Source organism: Podarcis pityusensis (assembly GCF_964106645.2).
Source record: "Podarcis pityusensis genome assembly, chromosome: 7".
In the NCBI taxonomy this organism is placed as follows: domain Eukaryota; kingdom Metazoa; phylum Chordata; class Lepidosauria; order Squamata; family Lacertidae; genus Podarcis; species Podarcis pityusensis.
The window spans coordinates 8,887,622-8,910,686 of NC_138031.1; the positions used below are offsets into that span (position 1 = coordinate 8,887,622).

Consider the following 23,065-nt stretch of genomic DNA (forward strand, 5'->3'; position numbering starts at 1 on the left):
CAATGGAGGAGTGGCTAATATAGAGTTGCACCATATGCTAGCTGGTAAAAAAGCCTCCAGTTGAGAAGACCAGGATTGGCAGGGAAAGGCAGTGGTTAGAGCATGGATACCCAGCATGAGAACTGACATGTTCCCAAAAAAACAGCTCTCTATTTTGAAACGTGAAACGTTGGAAGCTACATGAGATGTAGCATTTGTATAAAGCAATTTACCATCACTTCCAGGACATCATATTGCGATCCTCAGAACCACACTGGAAGGTAGGTCACTATGATTAAACCCATCTTGCAGGTGGAGAGAGAATGTAGTCTGTCTAGGGCCACCTATGCAATCATGCCAGATGAGGACTTCCAGATTCATAGCTCAATCACTTCCCAGATTTGGAATTCTAGACCTATCGTCCCACCAAATAACCCACATTAATTTATCGTCAGAATGCAACCCTAAACCATTCTCCGCTGCAAGCAGAGATATTTCATCATCTCTACTCCCAACTGTCAACAGCTTCCTGGAACCTTCAGACATCCATCCTCTGATTGGCTCTCACCACACTGCCATAGTTCTGAATGCTTTGTTCCAATATAAAGGAGGACTTGGCTCAGTTCCTCTCTCCTCACAATTAAGAGAACGCTACTGTAAGTTTGTGAACTCTTGCCTACTCATCCTCAAATGCTAATCTGCTTAATACTCCTCACAGCCAGGTAGGGAGGCTGCCTATAGACAGATTCCATCTGTAGCCGGTTCTGTGGTTATTTATACAATCAGTGACACTGGGCTCAATAGCTCCTGTACTAGATCCTTCAGGAATTTCAGCAAATATTAAAAGGGTCAGTGCAAGAGGACTAATATGACTCCCTGCCATGATTATCTCACTGCCAATGATTTGGTGATGGCCAGCGGTGCTCTGATAATCTGTAAAGTCATGAAATACAAATTTAATAAATAAATCATATTAAGAATAATTCATCATGGCAGATCCTTCCCTGTATCCCCAAGGAGAATTCAAAAAGTCAGGCAGCAATGCTCAGTTTAGTAGGATCTGCATGTCTGTACTCCTGTGAGCCTTCAACTACTATACAACAATAAGCTTTATCAAAAGATCTTCAGCCAAAGGAAATGCAACTTTTAGCTTTTAATTAGAAGTGCAAACAATACTGCAAAGTAGTGTTAAAATTTAAGCAGCTAGTGTGAAGAAGAAGAAGAAACCCCGTCAAAGATCAAGTAAAAACCAAACATTTACTTGATTATTTTCCATATTCCAACTTCCTCTAAGCCAATGTGTCACAAACTTTACCAGCTCATTCACCAGGCAGAGCAAGGAAGGTCCATCAGTTATCCTAATGCATCCAACAAATGTCATAATTACTCCTGCTGTATCGATCTAGTGCTTGGAGCAAATCGGAAACACTATCTTGTTCCCCAACAGGTGAGCCTTATTTTCTGACTGCTACAGAAGAAAACATGATTAAAAATAAGAAGCTTGTCAATGCAGCATTAAGGAGACGGGTGAGCTTGGAGGACTTTGTCCAAACAATGAGGTTTATGGGAAATCTAAGTTGATGCATAAATCTTTTCCAGACTTCCAAAAGGTACCCCATAGTACTTTGGGTTTGATGCAGAATTTGTCGTTCTAAGGGTGCAAACCTATGCACAAGAACTTGGTGTTAGCTGAATGGGCTTAAGATCCATACAAAGTCTCCCCATTCTGGTCCTGCCCTCACCATGTCCCCAGAATGCATGCATTCATTCATTCATTCATTCAATCATTCAATCACTCATTCATTCAATTTAAACCAACCTCAACTCATCCAGCTTCGGCTCAGAATTTGTCGTTCTTAGAGTACTGTAGTACCAATGAACAGCTTTCATTGTTCTTTCTCTATGCATGGATCCAAGGCAATACATTATATTAATTATATATTAAATCTCTATGATTAATTAATATGTTGATATAGTATAACAAAGAACTGATAAGACAGTATATTAAGGTATAATAGCATTAGGATATAATAGATTATTCATTATATTATTACAATATCCTCCCCTGCCCTATTATGTATTACTATTAATAGTAATCAATTCATATCATCATTTTATTCATGCAATGTAATGCAATGTGTTATTTAATATGTTTCCGTGTTAACCTCCATTATGTAAATTATAATTTACAAAATCAAAATCCTGAGCTAAGCGATTTCGTAGGAATGTCATAACCAAGAAACAATGGAGCAGCAGAATAGATGTACAGCTAACAGCTGTGGCAGGGTGTGGGGGGGGGATTTGCTGCATGCTGAGCAAACATCAGAGTGGGTCCTGGGATAGCTGGGGAGAGAATTTGATCAGCAAAGTGCCAACAAAAAGAAGCCTTTTCCCTTAATAAATATCTGCCTCATTCCAGTCTTTCACCTGTGCCTATCTTACACCAAGCAGGGAGTTGGACTGGATGATGATCACATTCAGCTCTATCTCTATGGATGGTTTTGGTTGGCAGTAGAGTTGTACTGGCAGCTTCTGTGGTATTGGCTCTGTTGTACAAAGTCACCCAGCTCCAAGGTAGTGGTGAAGCTTGAACTAACCACAAGGTAGGATGCCATAACCTATCCATATTGCACAGACCACACATCTGCTCAGGGTGTGAACCAGAACAGTTTCAATTTCCCAGTATTTTGGAGCTTGAGTGAACATGGGAAGCCCTTCAAAAATGTTTTTTTGTTTGCTTTTTTGTTATTTGAATATAAATAGATTCCAGGTACCAAATTTTGCAGAGCGAGAAACAGAGAAGACAAATTGAGAAATTTGAAAATTTGAACAAGTGGGTAGGGTAAGATTGGGTGGTGACAAGGAACATGTGGATTCTCGTTTCCAACTAAATGTGGTCCCGTTTGGTATCTGGATCTCATATTTCCAGTATTTACAGTGTATTTAGGAGTATTTCCAGGAACATCCATGCTTCCTGGGGGCATGATGGGAGTTGCAATGGACCTTGATGATCCAAGTGGGGAGAAACACGAGAAATAAACTAGTAATATGCCAATTATGACTTGGGTGCTTCCAGCAAGATACCAGAAACAATGTGCTCTCAGTGTTAGGATGCAGAGGAACAGTGTGGTAGACACTAGTCCTATTCATTTGTCATTAAATAGGTGTAGGGCAATCCCGGGTGCATCAGGGAGTGGCACTGTGCCTCTTCCCCCAGTGCTACATCTATCCCTGTGCTCCTGATGTCCACACAGAGTGTTGACATCTGAAACATGGGATCCACACAATCAGAGAACCCAATGGCACAGAAAGTACACCTGCAAGCTTGTGGAACTTCTATATCATGGGTAGGCAAACTAAGGCCCAGGGGCTGGATCTGGCCCAATTGACTTCTAAATCCGGATCGCGGATGGGAATCAGCATGTTTTTACACGAGTAGAATGTTTCCTTTTATTTAAAATGCATCTCTGGGTTATTTGTGGAGCAGAGGAATTTGTTCACCCCTCCAAAAAAAAATATAGTCCGCCCCCCCAAGGTCTGAGGGACAGTAGGCCGGCCCCCTGCTGAAAAAGTTTGCTGACCCCTGTTATATGTCAGAAGCTGTCCATATGTATTTTGCCCTGTCCATTCTCATCACAGTATATGCTGCTCCTTTCTGTAGGACCTGTCAAAGATGCTTATTTGGGTTTCACTGGCTTCCTGCCTCCTATCACAGCATGACGGTTTCAGCATGGGGGTACTCTTCTCTACATCTATGGTAAGATGGCATGCAGTGGAGATGGCTTTTTAACACAGGGATTAAAGTTGGGCTGGGGGTGTTTTGCTCTGTTAAGGGCCACATTTTGTCCAGGGTAATTTGATGGTAGGGGTGAAAGGATCTTCCAGTTTCAGTTTCAACAGTTTCTCATTTTCCCACTCTTAGATTTGGTCTCCCACCTTTCTGTAGCAAGTTGCTGATTTTTGTGTGAAAAGAAAACTCTTTAATATTTCTTCTAATAATCTTTCTCATTTTTTGTCTTACGTTTTGACTACTGTATAGATTTGTGCAAGCAATTTCTCCTTAATATAATCCATTTTTTGACTGTTACATTTAATAGTGGATTCATTTTATGCACGCTTTTACTCTGTTTTTGTTGTTGTTTAGTTGTCATAGTCGTTCGACTCTCCATGACCCCATGAACCAGAGCATGCCTTGGAAACTCTCACTTTCTTCTCAAAGCTTCTCCTTTTTTATGTCCATGGAGTTTGCTTGTCAAAATACTGGAATGGATTACCAGTTCCTTCTCTAGGTGGATCACATTTAGTCTAAACTCTCAGCTATGACCTGTCCATCTAGGGTGGCCCTGCACGGCATAGCTCATAGCTTCTCTGAGTTATTCAAACCCCTTCGCCACGACAAGCCAGTGATTCATGAAGCGGTTTACTCTGTTACTTTACAATAAATTTGCTTTTGCAGAGAGAGGGTGGGGATCCCTCTTTTCTAAAGCTTCATGGGTATATATGAGCTCAACAAGACGGGAATTTCATGCCACCAAAACCTCTTTCTCTTTGACCCTTGGGAAGTCACTAGGTGAATCCTCTCATCAGTCTTGCCTCACATTTCCTTTTGCCAGGCTGGAACTGTTGCAATGCCTCCTTGCTTGCTAGAATGGATAATCTCTTAGAGCAATCAAATGAAACTTTAACACAAGGCATGATAAAATCTGACTGCCAGAATGCAGCCCCTGAAAGGCTGCTTATTGCAGGATGTGACTTATGGGATGATAAAGGTCCCCAGCCCTGCTCTAGAAGACCTCAATCTCTGACTAGGGTGGGGGTTTCATCTGGCCCCTGCTGCGCATGCATGCAAATCTTCACGTACATGGATGCACAGTGAAAACGCACGGCTTCCATTCCATTTCACCCCATATCCCTCCCAACTGCTCCACTGTAATTCAAACACCACCACTGGATTCACCTGTGTTGCAGGTGACCTATAATTTGTAAGCCACGTCGATTTTTAGTCTGAGCCTTTAAAAAAATATTCTGTATAAAAAATTGAGGGACCATTATGGTCAAGTTATGAATGCAACCCGCATCAGAAGCAGGTGCATGACGGGCTGTTTCTGAATAAATGAACAAACAAGGCCTGCAGAGCATAATAATAATAATAATAATAATAATAATAATAATAATAATTTATTATTTATACCCCGCCCATCTGGCTGTGTTTCCCCAGCCACTCTGGGCAGCTCCCAATCAAATGTTAAAAACAGTACAGCATTAAATATTAAAAACTTCCCTAAACAGGGCTGCCTTCAGATGTCTTTTAAAGATAGGATAGCTGCTTATTTCCTTCACATCTGAAGGGAGGGTGTTCCACAGGGTGGGCGCCACTATCGAGAAGGCCCTCTGTCTGGTTCCCTGTAACCTCACTTCTCGCAATGAGGGAACCGCCAGAAGGCCCTCGGCCCTGGATCGCAGTGTCCGGGCTGGACGATGGGGGTGGAGACGCTGCTTCAGGTATATAGGACCGAGGCCGTTTAGGGCATTAAAGGTCAGCACCAACACTTTGAATTGTGCTCAGAAACGTACTGGGAGCCAATGCAGATCTCTCAGGACTGGTGTTATGTGATCCCAGCAGCCACTCCCAGTCACCAGTCTAGCTGCCACATTCTGGATTAATTGCAGTTTCCGGGTCACCTTCAAAGGTAGCCCCACGTAGAGCGCATTGCAGTAGTCCAAGCGGGAGATAACTAGAGCATGCACCACTCTGGTGAGACAGGCAGGTAAGGTCTTAGCCTATGTACCAGGTGGAGCTAGTAGACAGCCACCCTGGACACAGAATTAACCTGCACCTCCATGGACAGCTGTGAGTCCAAAATGACTCCCAGGCTGTGCACCTGATCCTTCAGGGGCACAGTTACCCCATTCAGGACCAGGGAATCCCCCACACCCGCCCGCCCCCATTATCATTATTATTATTATTATTAAATGTATACTTCCCTTCATTTGTAGATCTCAGGGCATACCTGTAAACATACAAGATAAAACTAGCTCCCCTTAGAGCTTGTCCTTGGGGATTCTTCCATCTCCCATTCTGTGGACAGAACTAAGCCAGCATAGACATTGCTGAGACAAGAGTGTGAACATGCTGGGAATGTGGGCTTGGCTGACTGGCCGTGCTCTTGAGGGTTTCATACAACTCTGGTGCTCTTAGCTTTTCCTGTCACGTAATCTGTTAGAGGGGTCCTAATCCTGAACGTTATGTGTTTCTCTCACAGGACATTCGGGAGTTTTTTAACTTAACAGAATATACTGAGGTGCAGGTCGAAATTTCTGAGATAAGCCTGGTCGCAACTGAACTGACGTTCTTGTTGTTTGGAAACATTGCTGGGGCCCTTGTTGTTGGCTGGTTGGTGGAGAGATTTGGCAGGTATAAAGATAAACACGTGACAGGTAAACTACACTAGTCCTGCTTTCCTGCTTTGCAGGGGGTTGGACTAGATGACTCTGGGGTCCCTTCAAACTCTGCAATTCTATGATTCTAGGATTGTCATGGTGGTGGTGGTGGTGCTGACCTACATGCCCCTCCCAGTAACATCAAATAAAAGATACAATGTCATCACTATTGCTGGTTTCATTCCCCGTGCCCAGGACATTCAACCACATGTAAAGGGAAATGCAGGAGGGAAATTCAGTGATGTCAGATCACCTTCCCCTATTACTAGCCATTTCGGAGAGGGATGTGGCAGGGAAAGAAAGAGTATGATCTAATGAGGTGCTTCAAATCCTATTTGATGACCATTAGTCAGGTAATGAAACTTTGTTTTTAAGAAGGTGGGAAGACACCCTCCAGATACAAGATAATCCTACCAATGTGGTTTTAAATAATGATGTATCCGGCGTAAGACCTAATATGAGTGTGCAGATTTTCAAGTATGCCAATGGGGAAAGGGCCATGTCAGTTGTAGAGCATATGTTTCCATGCAGAATATTTCATGCTCTTTCATCACTGTCCTCCAAATAAGAGAATTTACCTAGCATGGCAGCATTATATATATATATATATATATGAGACTTTGAGCAATGTCTCCTGAAATTTGTAGGTGGGGGAGGAGGGTTCCTGGGCAATTTTACCAGGCTTGGCAGTGGGAACTTCAGTGCCTTGGGTACTTTTTGTCTGTTTTCAAAACTAGCAAAACCAAAAGAAATTATCCCCCAAACATTATTGACTGTATTACAATTCCATAGTTTTTCTCAATTGTCTGATCTTTTGATTGTACCTTACATTCCCTGGTATCACACCCCCAATCCCCTTTTACTGTCTTTACAGGAAAGGTGCGTTAGTGATAACTAACTTTTTATCCATTACCTCTTCTGTGGTATTGCTTTTTTCGCGTAAGTTTAGATTCTATGGATGCATACTCTTCACCTTCTTCTATAGTGGAATATGTTCAGGTGAGTCAGGGTCCTGGATTCAACATCTTGCTTTTTTAAAAAAGAAAAGAAAAAGAAGCCCCGTTGCAAGGTGGTTATTTCTACCCTGTCCATCTGGCTGGGTTTCCCCAGTCACTCTGGGCAGCTTCCAGCAGAAGGACAGAATGGCATTTTGCAGAAGCCCACAGGGGACATCATGACATCATAGGAATCTACCTATGCTCTATAGGTAGATTTTGCTCTATAAGATGCACTTTTTCCCTCCTAAAAAGTAAGGGGAAATGTGTGTGCATCTTATGGAGCGAATGCAGACTGCCCTGCTATCCCAGAAGCCAGAACAGTGAGAGGGATCACTGCGCAGCACTCCCTCTTGCTGTTCTAGCTTCTGGCTTAGCCCCTCAGTCCCTTCCCCCACCTCCCGGAAAAGCCCCCAAGAGCCATGCTCCCTTTAAAGAGCCGTCAGTGATGGGCTGCCCTCCTCCCTCCTTGGGGAAAAGCCTGCAAGCGCTGCACACACGCTCCATGCAGCTCGTGAGAGGAAGCGCTGAGCAGAGCCTGGGATGCATACAGGTTTTGCTCGGTGCTCTCTTTAAAGAATTTTTTTCCCCTTGCATTCCCCCTCTAATAAATAGGTGTGTCTTGTGGTCAGGTGCATCTTATGCAGCAAAAATGTGACTTGCTGTGCCATGCAGATATGCCTATGCATTTCTGCACATCACATCATGTGCATATTGTGAAGTATCCCTTGAAATCATACACTTGTTTATACATTTATGCACATTATGCCACACACTCATTGTGAATTGTGCTTTAATTTATCACCGAACCAGGAATAATCTTCGGTGTTGTCCCTCTGTATCTTCTTGAGATTTCCCCTAAAAGCCTGAGGGGAGGCATAACCATGATGCATCATCTGTTTTCTTCTCTCGGTTATCTGTTGTTTGAGATACTTGCTCTTCAGCAACTTCTTGGGGACCCACAAGGTAATTCAAAAGAATTAATATTTTGGCTTAAAGCATATAAAATGTTCCAGCACAGTTTCCCCCCCCCCCCCCGTATTATCACCACACTATCTCCTTGCTTAGGTCTCCCAATTCTGGCAACCTTTCCTGTAATCATGCCGGTACTTCAGAGTTTCGTGCTGCCCTACCTTCCTGAAAGTCCTAGGTATCTTTTCATCCAGAGGAAGGATGTAGTGAGTGCAAGACAAGGTACAATATTCTGAATTGTACAGTTTCTATTAATCTTCTTAATATAGAGTTATCAACAACCATTCTGTAACAAAGCAGATACACGTGAGGTGGAATCCAATACTAGTCCTGCTCAGAACAGATCCAGTGAAGTAAATAAACATGACTAACCTAGGTACATTGATTTCAATAGGTTTACTCTGAATAGGATTTAAACTACAACCCGTTGCCATGAACCACATGGAGATGTTGTGGCAGGGCTGCTCACAGGGAGAGGAGGAATGGGATCTGCTCTCTGTGTCTGTTGCTGGGAAGCAGTCTGCTTGGAGACATTTGTACTCCACTGGTGTTGGACATCCTAGCGGAGGAGGGACAGATTGCTCCAGCAACCAGAGATACACAAAACTTGAGTTGGACAGTGAACTGGCCATACAGATTCAGGCCCAGTGTCCAAGGACACACTGTCAGATGCACTGCAACAAACAGACTCAGCCTACTTATTGAAGTGCCCTCTTGTTTGCCCATCACTTGGAACAAGAACTATTCAAATGACTGTGCCCACCCAGTTCTTCAAAATGAGAGCCAAGGGGCCCTGGCAGGCATTCAGACAATGTCTTAGCTTATGCCTAGCCATGTACTTTAATTATTATTCGTTTTTTTATATGACAAAACAGACAAAGAGGGAAACATACGTCTATTGCTTCTAATTTCAATTCATAGTCTTTTTCACAGTTCATTTACATATAGTGAGAAACACTTTTGTCATAGACATCTTGCATTTGGGGAAAAGGGAGGGGGAGAGAGATGTGGGGTTTTTTTGTTCTATTGCTTATTTTTAGTTTAGTAGGTTTGTGTCAGCATCATATGGGTAGGTCCTTTGTTTATGTATTTCATTTTATTGTTAAAGTGAGAGATTAGGGGGCCCCGAGCTCGGTTAGCTGCCTTCAGTTGACTCCAGTGTGGCTTGTTTGTTGAGGGAGGAGCGTTGGTTGCTGGGTCAGGTTAGCCATAGTGATTCATATGCTGTTGGGGAAGTTTCCTCCTTTGACGTCTAATCCTTTCTAATCCAGCACTGAAGAAGCTAAGAGAAAGGGATGATGTGGAGGATGAGATTCAAGAGCTGAAGCTGGAGGACATCACTGAGAAGCAAGAAAAGAATATGAATCCTCTAAAACTGCTGAGGACCCCAAGCCTACGACGAGAAGTGTTCCCCATAGTTGCCTTGATTGGTGGAGAACACCTCAATGCCCTCAATTCGGTAAGGAAAGCAAGATCCTAAAATGTTAGGAGGGTGAGCCTGGTAAAATGAGGGTCCATTTCAAACCAAGTTCAGAGGCACCAGTTATCACTTTTTGTCTCGAGGAATGCCCTAGATCTTTTCACCAAGGGAGCTGTTTTGTTCTCAGGATTCTATACCAGGGACCGGGACTATCCAACCCCCCTACTCAGAAATCTGTGGCCCAGCCAATGTTGTTGGACTCCAGTTCCCATCACCTCCAGCCAGCATGGCTAATGATTAGGAATCACTCACTCACTCACTCGCTTTATTTGTTAAATCCATGCTCAAGGCAGCTTACAATTTATAAAATAATACAACTTATAAAATAATACATAACAACATATATAACAGAAGCAGTCATCAACAATAATGGGTGGAATAATGGGTGGATTTGTCCAAAAACATTTGGGCGTCTCTTCCATCATGAATGGTCGTGTTCTCCTGGAAACATGGGTGTCAATAAAAAAAATTGGGATGGGGCAAGTAATCCCTGCCCCAAACAAATGATAAATTCTGCTCAGTATTTCCCTGTATCTGTGTGAAGGCATTGACTGTCCCAAGATCACCCAGTGAGCTTGATGGCCAAGTGGGGATTTGAACCATTGTCTCCCAGGTTCTAGTCTAACCACTCTAACCACTACACCACACTGGGTCGCAAGCAACCTGGAAGTAGTTTATCTTCTAGACTAAGAGCAGCTGACATACAAGGTTCAGTTCAAAAAGAGAGAGAGAAAGAACATTGCAGAATCAAAACACTGAGTTCAACATCCTGTTTCTCACATTAGCCCAAAGCGGAGTCTTCAATTTCTAATAACCTTAAGTGACCACCAGTTGTTTCTTCCAGTCACTCAAGGCTTTCCATTGTGTTGGTCTGATTTCAGGCATACTATTACTCAGCAAGAATCTACCTGGCTATGGGAGTAGAAATAGATAGCATCCAGCTGACTGTTATAGGCGGAATTGCTTTTTATTGCTGTGCAATCGCATTTACGGTAAGCCTCCCCAGATTTTTATTCTCTTGCTTTCTAATTCTTGAAAATCAGTCTTCTTAAAAGGACCGGTCTTTGCTGTGACTGTTTACATCCCTTCCATGGCTATTTATGGTGCAACAGCTCCCTCCGCCCTCAATAAATCATGGGAATTGTAGGTCTATGAAGGTTTCCTCATTCTTCTTTGTAAGAGAACTCCATAGATTTAAATGCGGTTCATGGAAACTGCCAATTGACTGAAGCAGGTTATTATTGTTATTTTTAAAAAGAAAAGTCCCTTTTCAAATTTGTTTTAATATGTTTGATGTTATTATTTTTTCTTCACTTGAGATAGAAAAGAAAACTCACATCCTTCTATCATAGAACTGCAGTTCCCAAGATCCTTTGAGAAAGCAGAAGGGAGCAATCCTATACAGAAGAAGCTGGTGTAGAGCAAGCCAGTGTATATTTACATGGTGTCAAGGTACATGACATCCAATTTTAGGGTTGCTGCTGCTCTGCTTAACCATGGCAGAGGGGAAACTGCAATGCGCTCTACATGGGGCTACCTTGGAAGGTGACCCAGAAACTACAACTAATCCAGAATACAGCAGCTAGACTGGTTACTGAGAGTAGTCACCGGGACCATATAACACAGGTTCTAAAGGATCTTCATTGGCTCCCAGTGCATTTCTGAGCACAATTCAAAGTGTTGGCGCTGACCTTTAAAGCCCTAAATGGCCTCAGCCCAGTATACCTGAAGGAGCGTCTCCTCCCCCATCGTTCAGTCCAGACATTGAGATCCTCTTCCAAGGGTCTTCCACTGGCTCCCTCACTGTGAGAAGTGAGGTTACCGGGAACGAGGCAGAGGGCCTTCTTGGTAGAGTCACCCTCCCTGTGGAACACCCTCCATTCAGATGTCAAGGAAACAAAAAACTATCTGACTTTTAGAAGACATCTGAAGGCTTCCCTGTATTGGGAAGTTTTCAATGTTTTATACTAAAACATGTTTTAGTATGTTCTGATATGTGCTGTGAGCTGCCCAGAGTGGCTGGGGAAACTCAGTCATATGGGTGCGGTATAAATAATAAAATGTTGTTGTTGTTAAACAAGCCTTTAAAATAGCACTCTACACCACATTGCCAGGTCACGTGACTGGGCTGAATGTGCTTAAGTCATCACTCTCTGGTCCCATCCCTGCCACACACCCAGAATATCCCCTTTTTTGGAACTTACACTGCCCCCTGTTCTGCCAACTTATATCATTGGCTGAGCTGGGGTTGGATAACTGAGGCCAGGGGACCCAATGCATCCTAAGCTGAGCCTGGGATGCAGTTGTCGTGAGCCTGGGATGCAGTTGTTACCTAAAGACTGCTAGCTAAGATATCTCTGTACACCTCTACCATGTGTCCCCTTGCTTTGCTCCCCCGCCCCAAACGAATCTCCTGCCCTGATGTTCAACTCTTTCCAAACCGGGGAGTTACTTCATAGAATCACAGCATTGGAAAGGATCCTGAGTCTAGTCCAACATCCTGCAATACAGAAAGATGCAGTTGTCCCATATGGGGATCAAACCTGCAACCTTGCTGTTATCAGCACCATACTTTAAGCAACTGAACTATTTGACCTTATAATCATGGATGGACTCTTCTACACCTTTTCCAATGCTGTGATATTGTTGTTGTGAAAATTTTGTCTAATGGCATTATTACTTCAGGAGTTTTATCTTCAGTATCCTCCCTGTTGATCCCTTACAGAGAATTCACTTTTTTTCACAGCTGTCATGTGCTGGGGACAACATTTTCCTTGAGCTGCCCACCGTGTAGTGGGGAGATTTTAGTGGGGAGAATTGCCCCAATATGCATCGTTTATGCTTTCTTATACTGACACTCTCAAAGAAATCCAAAAGTATCATTAGCAGGGAGAAAAACCAAGCTAGGATTTCTTCAGCATGACTTGTTCGTATATATGCTTTTAATTTTATCTTTAATAGTGCTTTCTGCCAGCTGTACAGGTAAAGGCATAAGCTAACTAGCTTGTAGCTAAGAAGATATTTTTCTTTCTCTTTATACTCTTTAGGTCTATCTCACTGATTCCAAGGGACACAGGTTGATGCTTCTCATTGGATTTGGAATGAGTATCATTTCCTGTGTTCTGTTAACCCTGAGCCTGGAACTACAGGTTTGTGATTGGTGGCATTTGGAACTGAGAATGACTAAGGGTTCTGCTCTTTGCCTCTGTTCCTTCCTCTGTAACAGCTCCAAAGTACTGGGCAAGTAGGCAGTAGATGTGACAGAACATTTATTTTCTTGAAATAGTTTCCATTTTCTGATCTTCCCTGTGAAAGTCAGATGGGCGTTCCACTCCAAGGCAAGAGATCTCAAAGAGATCTTCGCTCTGTGTGCCAGCATTTCTATGGAATAAGAGATTATAATTGCTTAATAGAAAAAATTATGAAGATATAGCATAGGTGGTATCTGACAACCAACAGATTAGCAAAAATGTCAAAATCAATAAAAGGTAACTGTTGGAAGTGTAAAACAACAGAAGGAACATTCTACCACATGTGATGGTCATGCAGCATAATTTAAAATTATTGGGAAATGATTTTAAAAAACCTTTTGTTAAAAACCCAGAAGCACTACTGCTGGGGTTAATAACAACAGAAGTTTGCAATAAAGAAAGTTGTTTCTGTATGCCACAATGGATACTATTTACAGAATATATGGGAAAGTATTATAAGCAAACATTTTACCTAGCAGGATGGTAAAATTTTCAACAGAGTAAGAAATAATTAAAGAATATAAAAGTGGTTGTGATAGACGGGGTAAACTAAAGAAACACGAGGAAAAGAGGGGTTAAAAGAACCATGGAAAGAGAAGATAGGAAGTCAATGAATATTTTCTGATTTTTTTGTTGATTATTTAAATTCTTTGAAAGGAACTATATTTCTTTTTTGTATCATTTTTGTTTATGCTTTGTTGATGTGGAATGTTATCAGAAAAGCAAATAAATAAAATATTTTTTTAAGAGGTGGCAGTTGCAAATATGGGATGTATCAAGAGTTCCTATACTCCAGATGTTGGATTCCAGTTTGCATCAGCCTCAACCAGCATGGTTAATGATTAGGGATGATGTGAATTATGATCCAGCAACATCTGGAGGATGCCACATTGATTGCCCCTGAGCTACATGAAGGACACCTGGCATTAGGGGTTCATTCACATTTGAGCCTAATCTCATGTGGAATCCATGTTTCCTCTGTTTGAATCCATGTTTCCTACACACACATGCACATTTGCAGTTTGAATCGAAGAAAAAATCCACTCGTTCCCATTAGTACCAGCCGGCATTTCCTTTTGTCTTTGTCCTGTCTTCCAACTTGTTTTTTTTTAGAATGTGTTCATTTTTCACAAACAGGGCATACATGCAGGAATCAGCTAAGACATCAACTGGGTTCCTTTACGAGTTGGGGGGGCGCGAAAGGTGCCTGCTGAGTCCCATGGTCACAGGCTTCATCCGCCTGTGATTTTTCAAAGGGTTCCCGCTTCGCTGTAGCAGGAAGACCCGTTTTCCGTGGAGCTAGTCCCTCCGGATCAGAGGGAGTCCGCCATTACCGATGGTGCCACCCCGGAAGATCAATGCAGATTTTCAAAGAAATTGCATCTGTCACAATAGCACAGAGAGCACACAGCCACACATTCCCAATTCATTGCAAACTTCTATGGCAAACTTCATTTTACCTTCAATCCCCAAAAGATAGGCATTTTCAATTCCAAAACAGGAAGATTATTATAATCAATGGTAAAGGGGAGGGGGGATGAAGCAGAGAGATCTGGATAATTCATTGTTTTTCAGTTCCTGAATTGCACAAATCTGATTAGACTAAAAATAAAAATGAGAAACAAAACTGCAGCAGAGGTCATAAAAATAGGTGCCACTGCTACCCACACAGAATTGGTGCTATGGGAAGGTAGGGTGTGTGGAAAGGGGAGTAGCCAAAAAGGATACTTCATACCACGGGGGGGGGGGGGAGTGGGATGATGTGTCTTTTGTCTTGAATGGAGTTGTATTTTTTAGTTTTATTTGGATTATCCTTGGATTTGTGAAATCTGAATTTACAGGGAGGAACATGCAGAATAGGAGCTGTTTGAGAGGGACTACATGTTCAGACATGGGTGGTGCTGTGGTCTAAACCACTAAGCCTAGGGCTTGCTGATCAGAAGGTTGGCGGTTCGAATCCCCGCGACAGAGTGAGCTCCTGTTGTTCGGTCCCAGCTCTTGCCAACCTAGAAGTTCGAAAGCACGTCAAAGTGCAAGTAGATAAATAGGTACCACTCTGGCGGGAAGGTAAACAGCATTTCCGTGTGCTGCTCTGGTTTCGCCAGAAGCGACTTAGTCATGCTGGCCACATGACTCGGAAAAACTGTCTGCGGACAAACATCAGCTCCCTCAGCCAGTAAAGTGAGATGAGCAGCGCAACCCCAGAGTCCTTCACGACTGGACTTAACTGTCAGGTGTCCTTTACCTTTTACATGTGGAAAATGTTGCCTAAATATGGACACATGAAATCCAGGTATAAATGACCCCCAGTATGTAATGGAAATACTACCTTACTTTCCTCAACAGGCCACCTTCCCAGATATGGTGTATTTCAGCTCAGTTGTTGACCTCTTGTTCATCTTTGGAGAAGGCTTAGGAACAGGTAAGTGCTCAGATGATGTTCTGTGCTCTTGAGATGATGCAAAAGATATGAATACAATAGATACTCCCCCCAAAAGGTGAAAAGATGGTATTCAATTTCTGAATCATTTCTCTCTACTTAGGTCCTATTCCAACTGTAATTGTGATGGAGTTGTTTCTTCAGTCATCTCGGTCATCAGCCCTTGTGATCGCAGGAATAGTGCATTGGTTAACGAGCTATCTTGCAGACATGACAACCATTTATGCAGAGGTGAGTGATTTTGAATGTCAGTTTGATAAAGAGCGCATCTTTTCAGTCACTAAACTAAGCTCAACCCCTTCCCACACCATTATTGTCCCCCTCCAAACCCACAAGTGAAGCCATGTCCTTAGAATGATTTTGATTTATCCACCATTATTCCTTCCCCTTCCCCAACCCAGTCAGTGTGTTTTGTTAAAGCTGAATGTTAGATTGTTTCAGAAATATACAGCATACATTTGTCACCTGGGTTCGGTGTAGTGATGGGGAAACTTTGCCCTTCCAGATGTTGATGGGTTGTAAATTCTAACATCTCTGCATGATGGCCATCCTTGCTAGGGCTTATGGGAGTTGGAACCCTCCAGCTTCTAGGTGGCCACGCCTTCTACATTTAGTAGGTAGGCTTGGGGTTCAAATGCCCAGTTGGTTATGAAGCCCATGAGCAACCCATGTCTTTGGGCAAATCACTCTTGCTCTCAGGTGATAACCCACATCTCACTGACAGAGCACATGGTTTGCATGCAGAAGGTCCCAGAAGGAACGCCTGACACCTCCACAGAAGCCCTCAAAAGACCTCTGTCTGAGAAGATGTAGAGCTGCTGCTGGGCAACATAGACAATAGCAAGTTAGATGGACAAGTAGCCTGTCTCTGTAGAAGGCAGTGTTATGTGTTCATAACTGTGATTGGTTTTGTCTCGCCACAAGGAAGTGAGACACCAGTCATTATTCCTTACAACAGAGGAATGGTGGCAGCAACAGCTGTAGCATGCACAGCTTGGAGACCGGATCTGGGCCCCCCCACACACACCATACCACCTCTACACTGGTGAAAAGGAGGTGCTGCTGGTTTCCTGATGTAGATCATTATTACACCACCACCCTGTTCCTCATACAGATCTCACCCCTTCTTCCCCAGTGGGATGTGCATGCTGTTCTGTGGTTCGCCTCAGGTGCCGAAATGTCATGGGCCAGCCCTGGTCATAAGGGTAGTGGTCACTAATAATTAGCGAGCAGCACAACAGTAGGGAGGACTCTGCATAGTCTCCTCCCCCACCTCCAAGACCAATACAGTTGTACCTCGGGTTACATACGCTTCAGGTTATAGACTCTGCTAACCCAGAAATAGTACCTCAGGTTAAGAACTTTGCTTCAGGATGAGAACAGAAATTGCATGGCAGCGGCACAGCAGCAGCAGGAGGCCCCATTAGCTAACGTGGTGCTTCAGGTTAAGAACAGTTTCAGGTTAAGAATGGACCTCCGGAACGAATTAAGTACGTAACCAGAGGTACCACTGTAGTACCTTCCAAGGCAAGAAATACTTAGCTAGGTTTTTGGGTAGACTGGCAAGGCTCTGGGACAAGTGGTAGCAGCAGGAAGAAGCCAACCCTCAATGTGCAAGACAACATGAAGCAAAACTGAGACAGGCCAACATGGGGCAGAAATGCCAGGAGCTGGTTCACAATCTACCCCTCATCCTGAACTGCCATCTGGAACAAATATGGCAGCAAGGGTAAGAGGATGACTGGTCTTGATCTCCTTGTGGGAGAAAGTCAAGGAGAATATTTGTACAACAGGCAAATAAAAAGATTCTGATTCTTTCCTCCCCTCTCCTTTTCTTTCATCTCTAGGCATATGTTGGAGCCTTCATTTTCCTTCTTTTCTGGCCTATCTCTGTAGCCACAATTTTTTATATCTTCCGGTATGTCCCAGAAACGAAAAACAGGACCTTTGTGGGTATCAGGAGACGCACAGCATTGAAAAAGGCCGTGAAGATCCACATCCAGAAGCAGGCGGAAAAGTAGAAACTCAGGAAGCACCCCTTTCGGCAGATTGTTTGTTTGTCTATTAAATAGATTTTTAAGATTAATGGAGGGATTCCAAAAGAGTAGTTACTGTTATCCTTCAACTCTTTATGCCCAGTTGGCTAAATTTCAATAGTAGTAACTTCCCTCCTGGGCTGAAGACAAGACCTTCTTTTCTCATCCCACTCCACCCCAGTTTCCTGGCTTTTCTGTGAAAGCGGGAATATTTCAAGAAAACAACAGACATACGCCTCATCGGTTGCTACCCTTCTAGACCTCTGCAGTTGTTTGTGAATATTGCATGGCTGATATTTGGGCTGGGCTGAATTAGATGCACCTCTGGAACTGGCTGCAGCTCAGTGGTTTTATTTATTTGTTACTGGTATGCAGCAATGGCAGCTTAGGAAACAGAGGCCTGTTAAGTCTGAGTCGATTCCTGTAAGGAGAGATGGAGAACTCATGCTGGGGATAACTTCTCAGGAATGACCCTCCTGAAATTATTGGACTAATGCATATCTGCTGAACTCAGCATAGTCAAAATTCATGGGAGATGGGAGATGGAGGTCCAACAGTATCTGAAGGACCAGTTCCCTCATGTAAAGCTTAAGTCAGGCTTAGCTCCCTATTTATGAAACCTCAGTACTAAGCTGACACTGCCTGCCTTTTGACCTAATTGGATTGCTGCTCATGTCCTAAGTAAAGGTAAAGGTAAAGGTACCCCTGCCCGTACGGGCCAGTCTTGACAGACTCTAGGGTTGTGCGCTCATCTCACTCTAGAGGCCGGGAGCCAGCGCTGTCCGCAGACACTTCCGGGTCACGTGGCCAGCGTGACGAAGCTGCTCCGGCGAACCGGCACCAGAGCAGCACACGGAAACGCCGTTTACCTTCCTGCTATAAAGCGGTACCTATTTATCTACTTGCACTTAAGAGTGCTTTCGAACTGCTAGGTGGACAGGAGCTGGGACCGAACGACGGGAGCTCACCCCGCCGTGGGGATTCGAACCACCGACCATGCGATCGGCAAGTCCTAGGCGCTGAGGTTTTACCCACAGCGCCACCCGCGTCTGAAGTAAATATCACAGTCTGAATGTAAACCACTTACAAGGACTATCAATCGTCTCATGAGTGTGGAGAACCAGCCCTTTGACTTCTGTCTGCAAGTGGTTTGCATTCAATCCACTTACACAGAGACTTCTGAAAGGATTGTTCTCTCCATCAATCGGCTGATGGGACCAGAAGCCATCTCCTGAGAGCCAGTGTGGTGTAGTGGTTAGAGTGTTGGACTATGACCTGGGAGACTGCAGGGTTCAAATCCCCACTCAGACGGAAAGCTCACTGCGTGACATTGGGCCAGTCACCATCTCTCAACCTAACCAACCTCAAAGGGTTGTTGTAAGGATGACATGGTGAAGAACAGAACCATGTGCACCACCTTTAGCTCCTTGGAAGAAAAGGGTTGTATATAAATGTAATAAACACAAATATAATGCTCAAAGTAGCAATTCATCCAGGAATACCAGGAAGGAAGGAAGGAAGGAAGGAAGGAAGGAAGGAAGGAAGGAAGGAAGGAAGGAAGGAAGGAAGCCCTCTCCTTTCAAAGCAAGCTGTTGGTGCCAATTTTCTGGTTGGTATTGGCAGCCCCACTGTCATAATGATGCCAGGTGAGCAACAGATAGGGCACCCATACACCTGCCAATCTGGGCCCAGGTCTAGTTACCTATCCTGGAAGTACAGCTTCCAATCAGGAACTGATTTTACCAAGGCTATCCTTTTTCTCCAATCACAGAGCTGATTCCTATTTAATGCTTATACTAAAAGGGAGGTATGGGCAGATGTCTTGGACCACAAGTGTCTGTGTCTATGTCAAGGCAACTGTAAACGGAAAGCTGTAGTTGTGTGTGTATCAAACTCTCCATCTGCTTGAGACTGGAATGTGGACATCGCAGATCCAACAGATCCTTCCCTGAATTCAGAGCAGCATGTGACATTCATCAGCGTGTTCCTCCTGGCAAAAATTCTTGGAAAGAGGTGCAAGTCTTGCAGATATATTTTCTGCCTGATCAAGGGTTCTTCAGAAACATTACATTTGCTAGTGCTTAATTGCTTCCACGGGATGGAATGGTGCACTCTCCGTATCTGAGGAAGAAAGGGTAGTTTATTTTTCAGTGCAAGAGATAGGGGCAGGTCATTCAGCAATGAGAGAAGCTAGGGCAGACCCTGTTGGAAACACACGTGGGAAAGCCACCAACTTCCCAAGACTTCGGGGCATCTCTCCGGTGGTCCTCCCTGGCTATAAATCTCCTTCAGTCCAGAGAGACCGGTAATAAGCGACACTTCCCTCCTGAGAGGAGCATGCTCTTCTTCTGGCATATCATAGCAGAAGAAAAAGGCAATCAGTAGCTTTAAACTACTTGATTTTACAGTCTATATACAGAGAATCCATCATCACATCTGTGCTTTTTGAGCACGAGTACAGAACAGCATCACAAACAGAAGTGAAACTAACTTCCAACAGTACTCCAACAGTACTGAGACTTCCTGTCTCATGCTCTCTCAGACACTCACATGATATACACAAAACAGAGTGCTACTGCTGGAGCAGCACGGATGGATAAAAATCCTAACAGACCCAAGATATTTTGAAATTGCAAAACAACAATTGTCACCACTCTTTCCCAAATCAAGAGGTACAGTACTCAAAGCTTGCCAAGTTGTTCTGTCCCTGGCGGCAGAAAGCCCCCCCCCCCCCCCATTTACTACTCTCCAGAAATAAAAACACAATAATCATACATTAAACAATGTTATGCCCTCTCAAGTCCTCAAATTCTTTCAATTTAAACTCTCCTCCCTCTTCTCTTAATAAATTTCTATAAGTTGCTGTCTAATGGTAGGGCCAGGCCTCAAAGAGAGCACTCTTCTTCATACATACAGCATGTAATTAACTGTTGGATTTCTCTACTGCAAAGTTTGGCTACTGAGTGAAAGGGGTTTTAAAAGAATATAACACACAGGGGATTGCAGGATTGGTCTATAAATCATGTGGATGAGAGAATGTCCCATAACCATTTTATTCCTTTACTATTCCCGCAGCTTTTGTTTATTTTGCTCTTTTTTCTCTTCCTAACTACATCAACAATCTACACATGTGGACATCGATGTAGTGATGAAACACTGCCCCCCCCCAAAAAAAAGTAGTAGCAGGAACCTCAATATGGATTCTTAGATGGAATCTTTCTGTCTGAGACTGAACTTTTTGCACTTAACAAAGACTTTTTAAAATTTCAGTGGGCATTTAAGGCATGGTGCCCTGCCCCATGATGGTTTTTATGATTTTTTTTAAAATAATATTTATTACTTTTATAGATTACAAAAAAAGAGAAAAAAGAAGAAAAAAACAAAGGGAAAAAAAACAAAGGAGAAAAACAAAAAGAAAAAAAACAATACAATACAATATATAAACAATACAAAACACAACCTAAACTCAAAACTAGACGCATTAAACTAAACTAACCAAACCCCACTCCCTAACCTTAACCCTGAATAGAACAAAACAAAAACAATTTAAAAACATACATCGTCTCTTTTCCATACTCTATCTTTCATTCCCTTGTTTCCTCGACCTCCTCACACCTCCCTTTTTGTGTTCCACTTCTATTAATTGTTTCAGCAAATCCTTTCCATCTTTCTCCATTTTCTGTGATATTGTAAATAACGTATTTTTTAACCTTATTTTCCATTAAAACTAAAATACTTATATTTGCTTAACTCCTTATAACATTTCTGTTAGGCCCATAAAAAATAAAAGAAAATCATTCCACCATTTTTCTATCACTCATTAATTTTACCATATATATAAGTCTATATATAAACTTTAAATTTTCCAGTCTTTTTCCACCATCTCCTCTCCCAGGTTTCAGATTCTGCCAGTCCTTTCTGTCAATTCCATAAAGTCCATCAACCTGGTGATCTTATGTCTGAGGCTCTTAACTCTTTTCCAAGTCCCTTCTGCAGGTCTTCTTCATTTTCTTTAATGCTAAAGAGCAAATCTCGGGGAAACTCCAGCCTGTCAATCCTTTTCTTCCTTCTGAACAGATCAGCTAAATTTCCATAGTTAAAGCTACAGTCCATAAAGTATTTCCGGGTATATTTCAAAATTCCTCCAATTCCAAAGGCCCCCAAAACTTCAATCTCCTCCAGGCCCAAGTCCATGTCCCAAAAGTCAGTTAATCCCTGCATAGAGGAGGGCTCTTTCCAACTTTCCTTCTTTAATCCAAGCTGGGATCCATTCCTCGGAGTCTGACTTTTCCTAGATTCAATCATAGAGGGCCTCAACTTATAGTCCTCAATTTGCTTCTGTAAAACCACAGATCTCACTTGTATTATTTTATGTTCAACAACAGCAGCATTCTCCTTCTCCTCCTTCTCCTCCACCATTTGTCCTGCCAAAATGGGTTCCTGTACCAAGTCCTGAATTATTTCTGTCTTGGTGTTCGCTTTTTGACTCAAGTTGGTCACTTTCTGTTCCAAATTATCAACTTTGAAAGTCATGTCATCCATCTTCTTGTGAAGCTGTCCCAGGAAACAGCTTATCTTGCATAAAACAGTCACAATGGCCTCTCCTGTCAACATTTTTAAATAGTCCAAGGTCGCTCTCTGGTTCTCAGAATCCTTATCTACAACTGGAAATCCCCCAGTTATACTCCTGTAACAGTTTCAAAAGCTCCCTCTAGAGGGAAACAGTCTCCACTTGTATCAATTCTTTCAAGTGCAACTCAAGCATTAAAGATAAATTTTCAGTTACTTTTGCTCTTTTTTAAACGCAGAAAAGGACAATGGAAACAGTATCTTACTCTTATTTAGCTAGCTGTCAAATCCATTCTGTCAAAAGCACTCTCTCCAAACGTCATCTGGCAGCCCGTTCCCAGGTTCAGAGCAGTGGTAATTTGATTTTTTCACTCTCTCCTGCAGGCTCACTAGATCCAAAATTTCCCCCTCTTCTCCTGCTTCCAAGGGGTTTTTTGTATTTTAAACCGGTGGAAATTTGATCCTTTGCCAAAAGCTTTCAAAGGCTTTAACTTGTAACGTCTTTGCTTCAGTCTATTTACAAAAACGGGAGGCGGACTTCCTGTTTATAACCTTCCTGTTTCAGTGCCGAATTAAAGTATTTAAGAATCCAATTTTCCGTTTTACTCACGAGTAGTTGTTTAAAGTCCAATTGTCCACAGGAAAAGGTCGGCACTCTCCGGCAACAGCAATGTGGCTTCACTCCGTGAAAGAAGCAGTCGATTCAAAGCACTGCGCCACTCACCCCGCGTCGCTCCGGATCCCCAAAACAGGGTTTCCCCGTGAGTAGGGGAGGCGCAAAGGTGCCAGCCGAATCCCACGTCCACAGGCTTCTCCCGCCTGTGGTTTTTAATGGGTCTCCGCCTCGCTGTGGCGGTTCAGACCCTGTTTTCCACGGAGAGGATTCCTCCCGATCGGAGGAA

The 23,065-nt window shown here is 43.1% G+C and overlaps 1 protein-coding gene across 4 annotated transcripts; it reads left to right on the forward strand.

The window, feature by feature from the left end:
* Positions 1–529: 529 nt before the first annotated feature.
* On the forward strand, positions 530–17,644 carry LOC308480792 (solute carrier family 2, facilitated glucose transporter member 5-like). 4 transcript variants are annotated; one of them, XM_081012652.1, is made up of 13 exons: positions 530–635; positions 1,427–1,506; positions 3,641–3,736; positions 6,243–6,394; positions 7,295–7,419; positions 8,229–8,381; positions 8,484–8,609; positions 9,659–9,846; positions 10,749–10,859; positions 12,915–13,016; positions 15,465–15,540; positions 15,662–15,789; positions 17,406–17,644. In XM_081012652.1, the coding sequence occupies exons 2-13, from the start codon at positions 1,462–1,464 to the stop codon at positions 17,577–17,579; spliced, it is 1,476 nt and encodes a 491-aa protein (XP_080868778.1). In that variant the 5' UTR covers positions 530–635; positions 1,427–1,461; the 3' UTR covers positions 17,580–17,644. The 4 variants fall into 4 exon arrangements, with proteins under 4 accessions (XP_080868778.1, XP_080868779.1, XP_080868781.1 ...); XM_081012653.1 differs by having other exon boundaries at positions 619–701; XM_081012655.1 differs by lacking the exons at positions 530–635; positions 1,427–1,506 and adding an exon at positions 1,315–1,426.
* The last annotated feature ends 5,421 nt before the right edge of the window (positions 17,645–23,065 follow it).

Coding starts and splice junctions, on each gene's coding strand:
- LOC308480792 (XM_081012652.1), top strand. CDS start 1,462: ATGATTAAAAATAAGAAGCTTGTCAATGCAGCATTAAGGAGACGG. Junction 3,737..6,242: donor TACTCTTCTCTACATCTATG/GTAAGATGGCAT, acceptor TTTCTCTCACAG/GACATTCGGGAGTTTTTTAA. Junction 7,420..8,228: donor CTATAGTGGAATATGTTCAG/GTGAGTCAGGGT, acceptor TCACCGAACCAG/GAATAATCTTCGGTGTTGTC.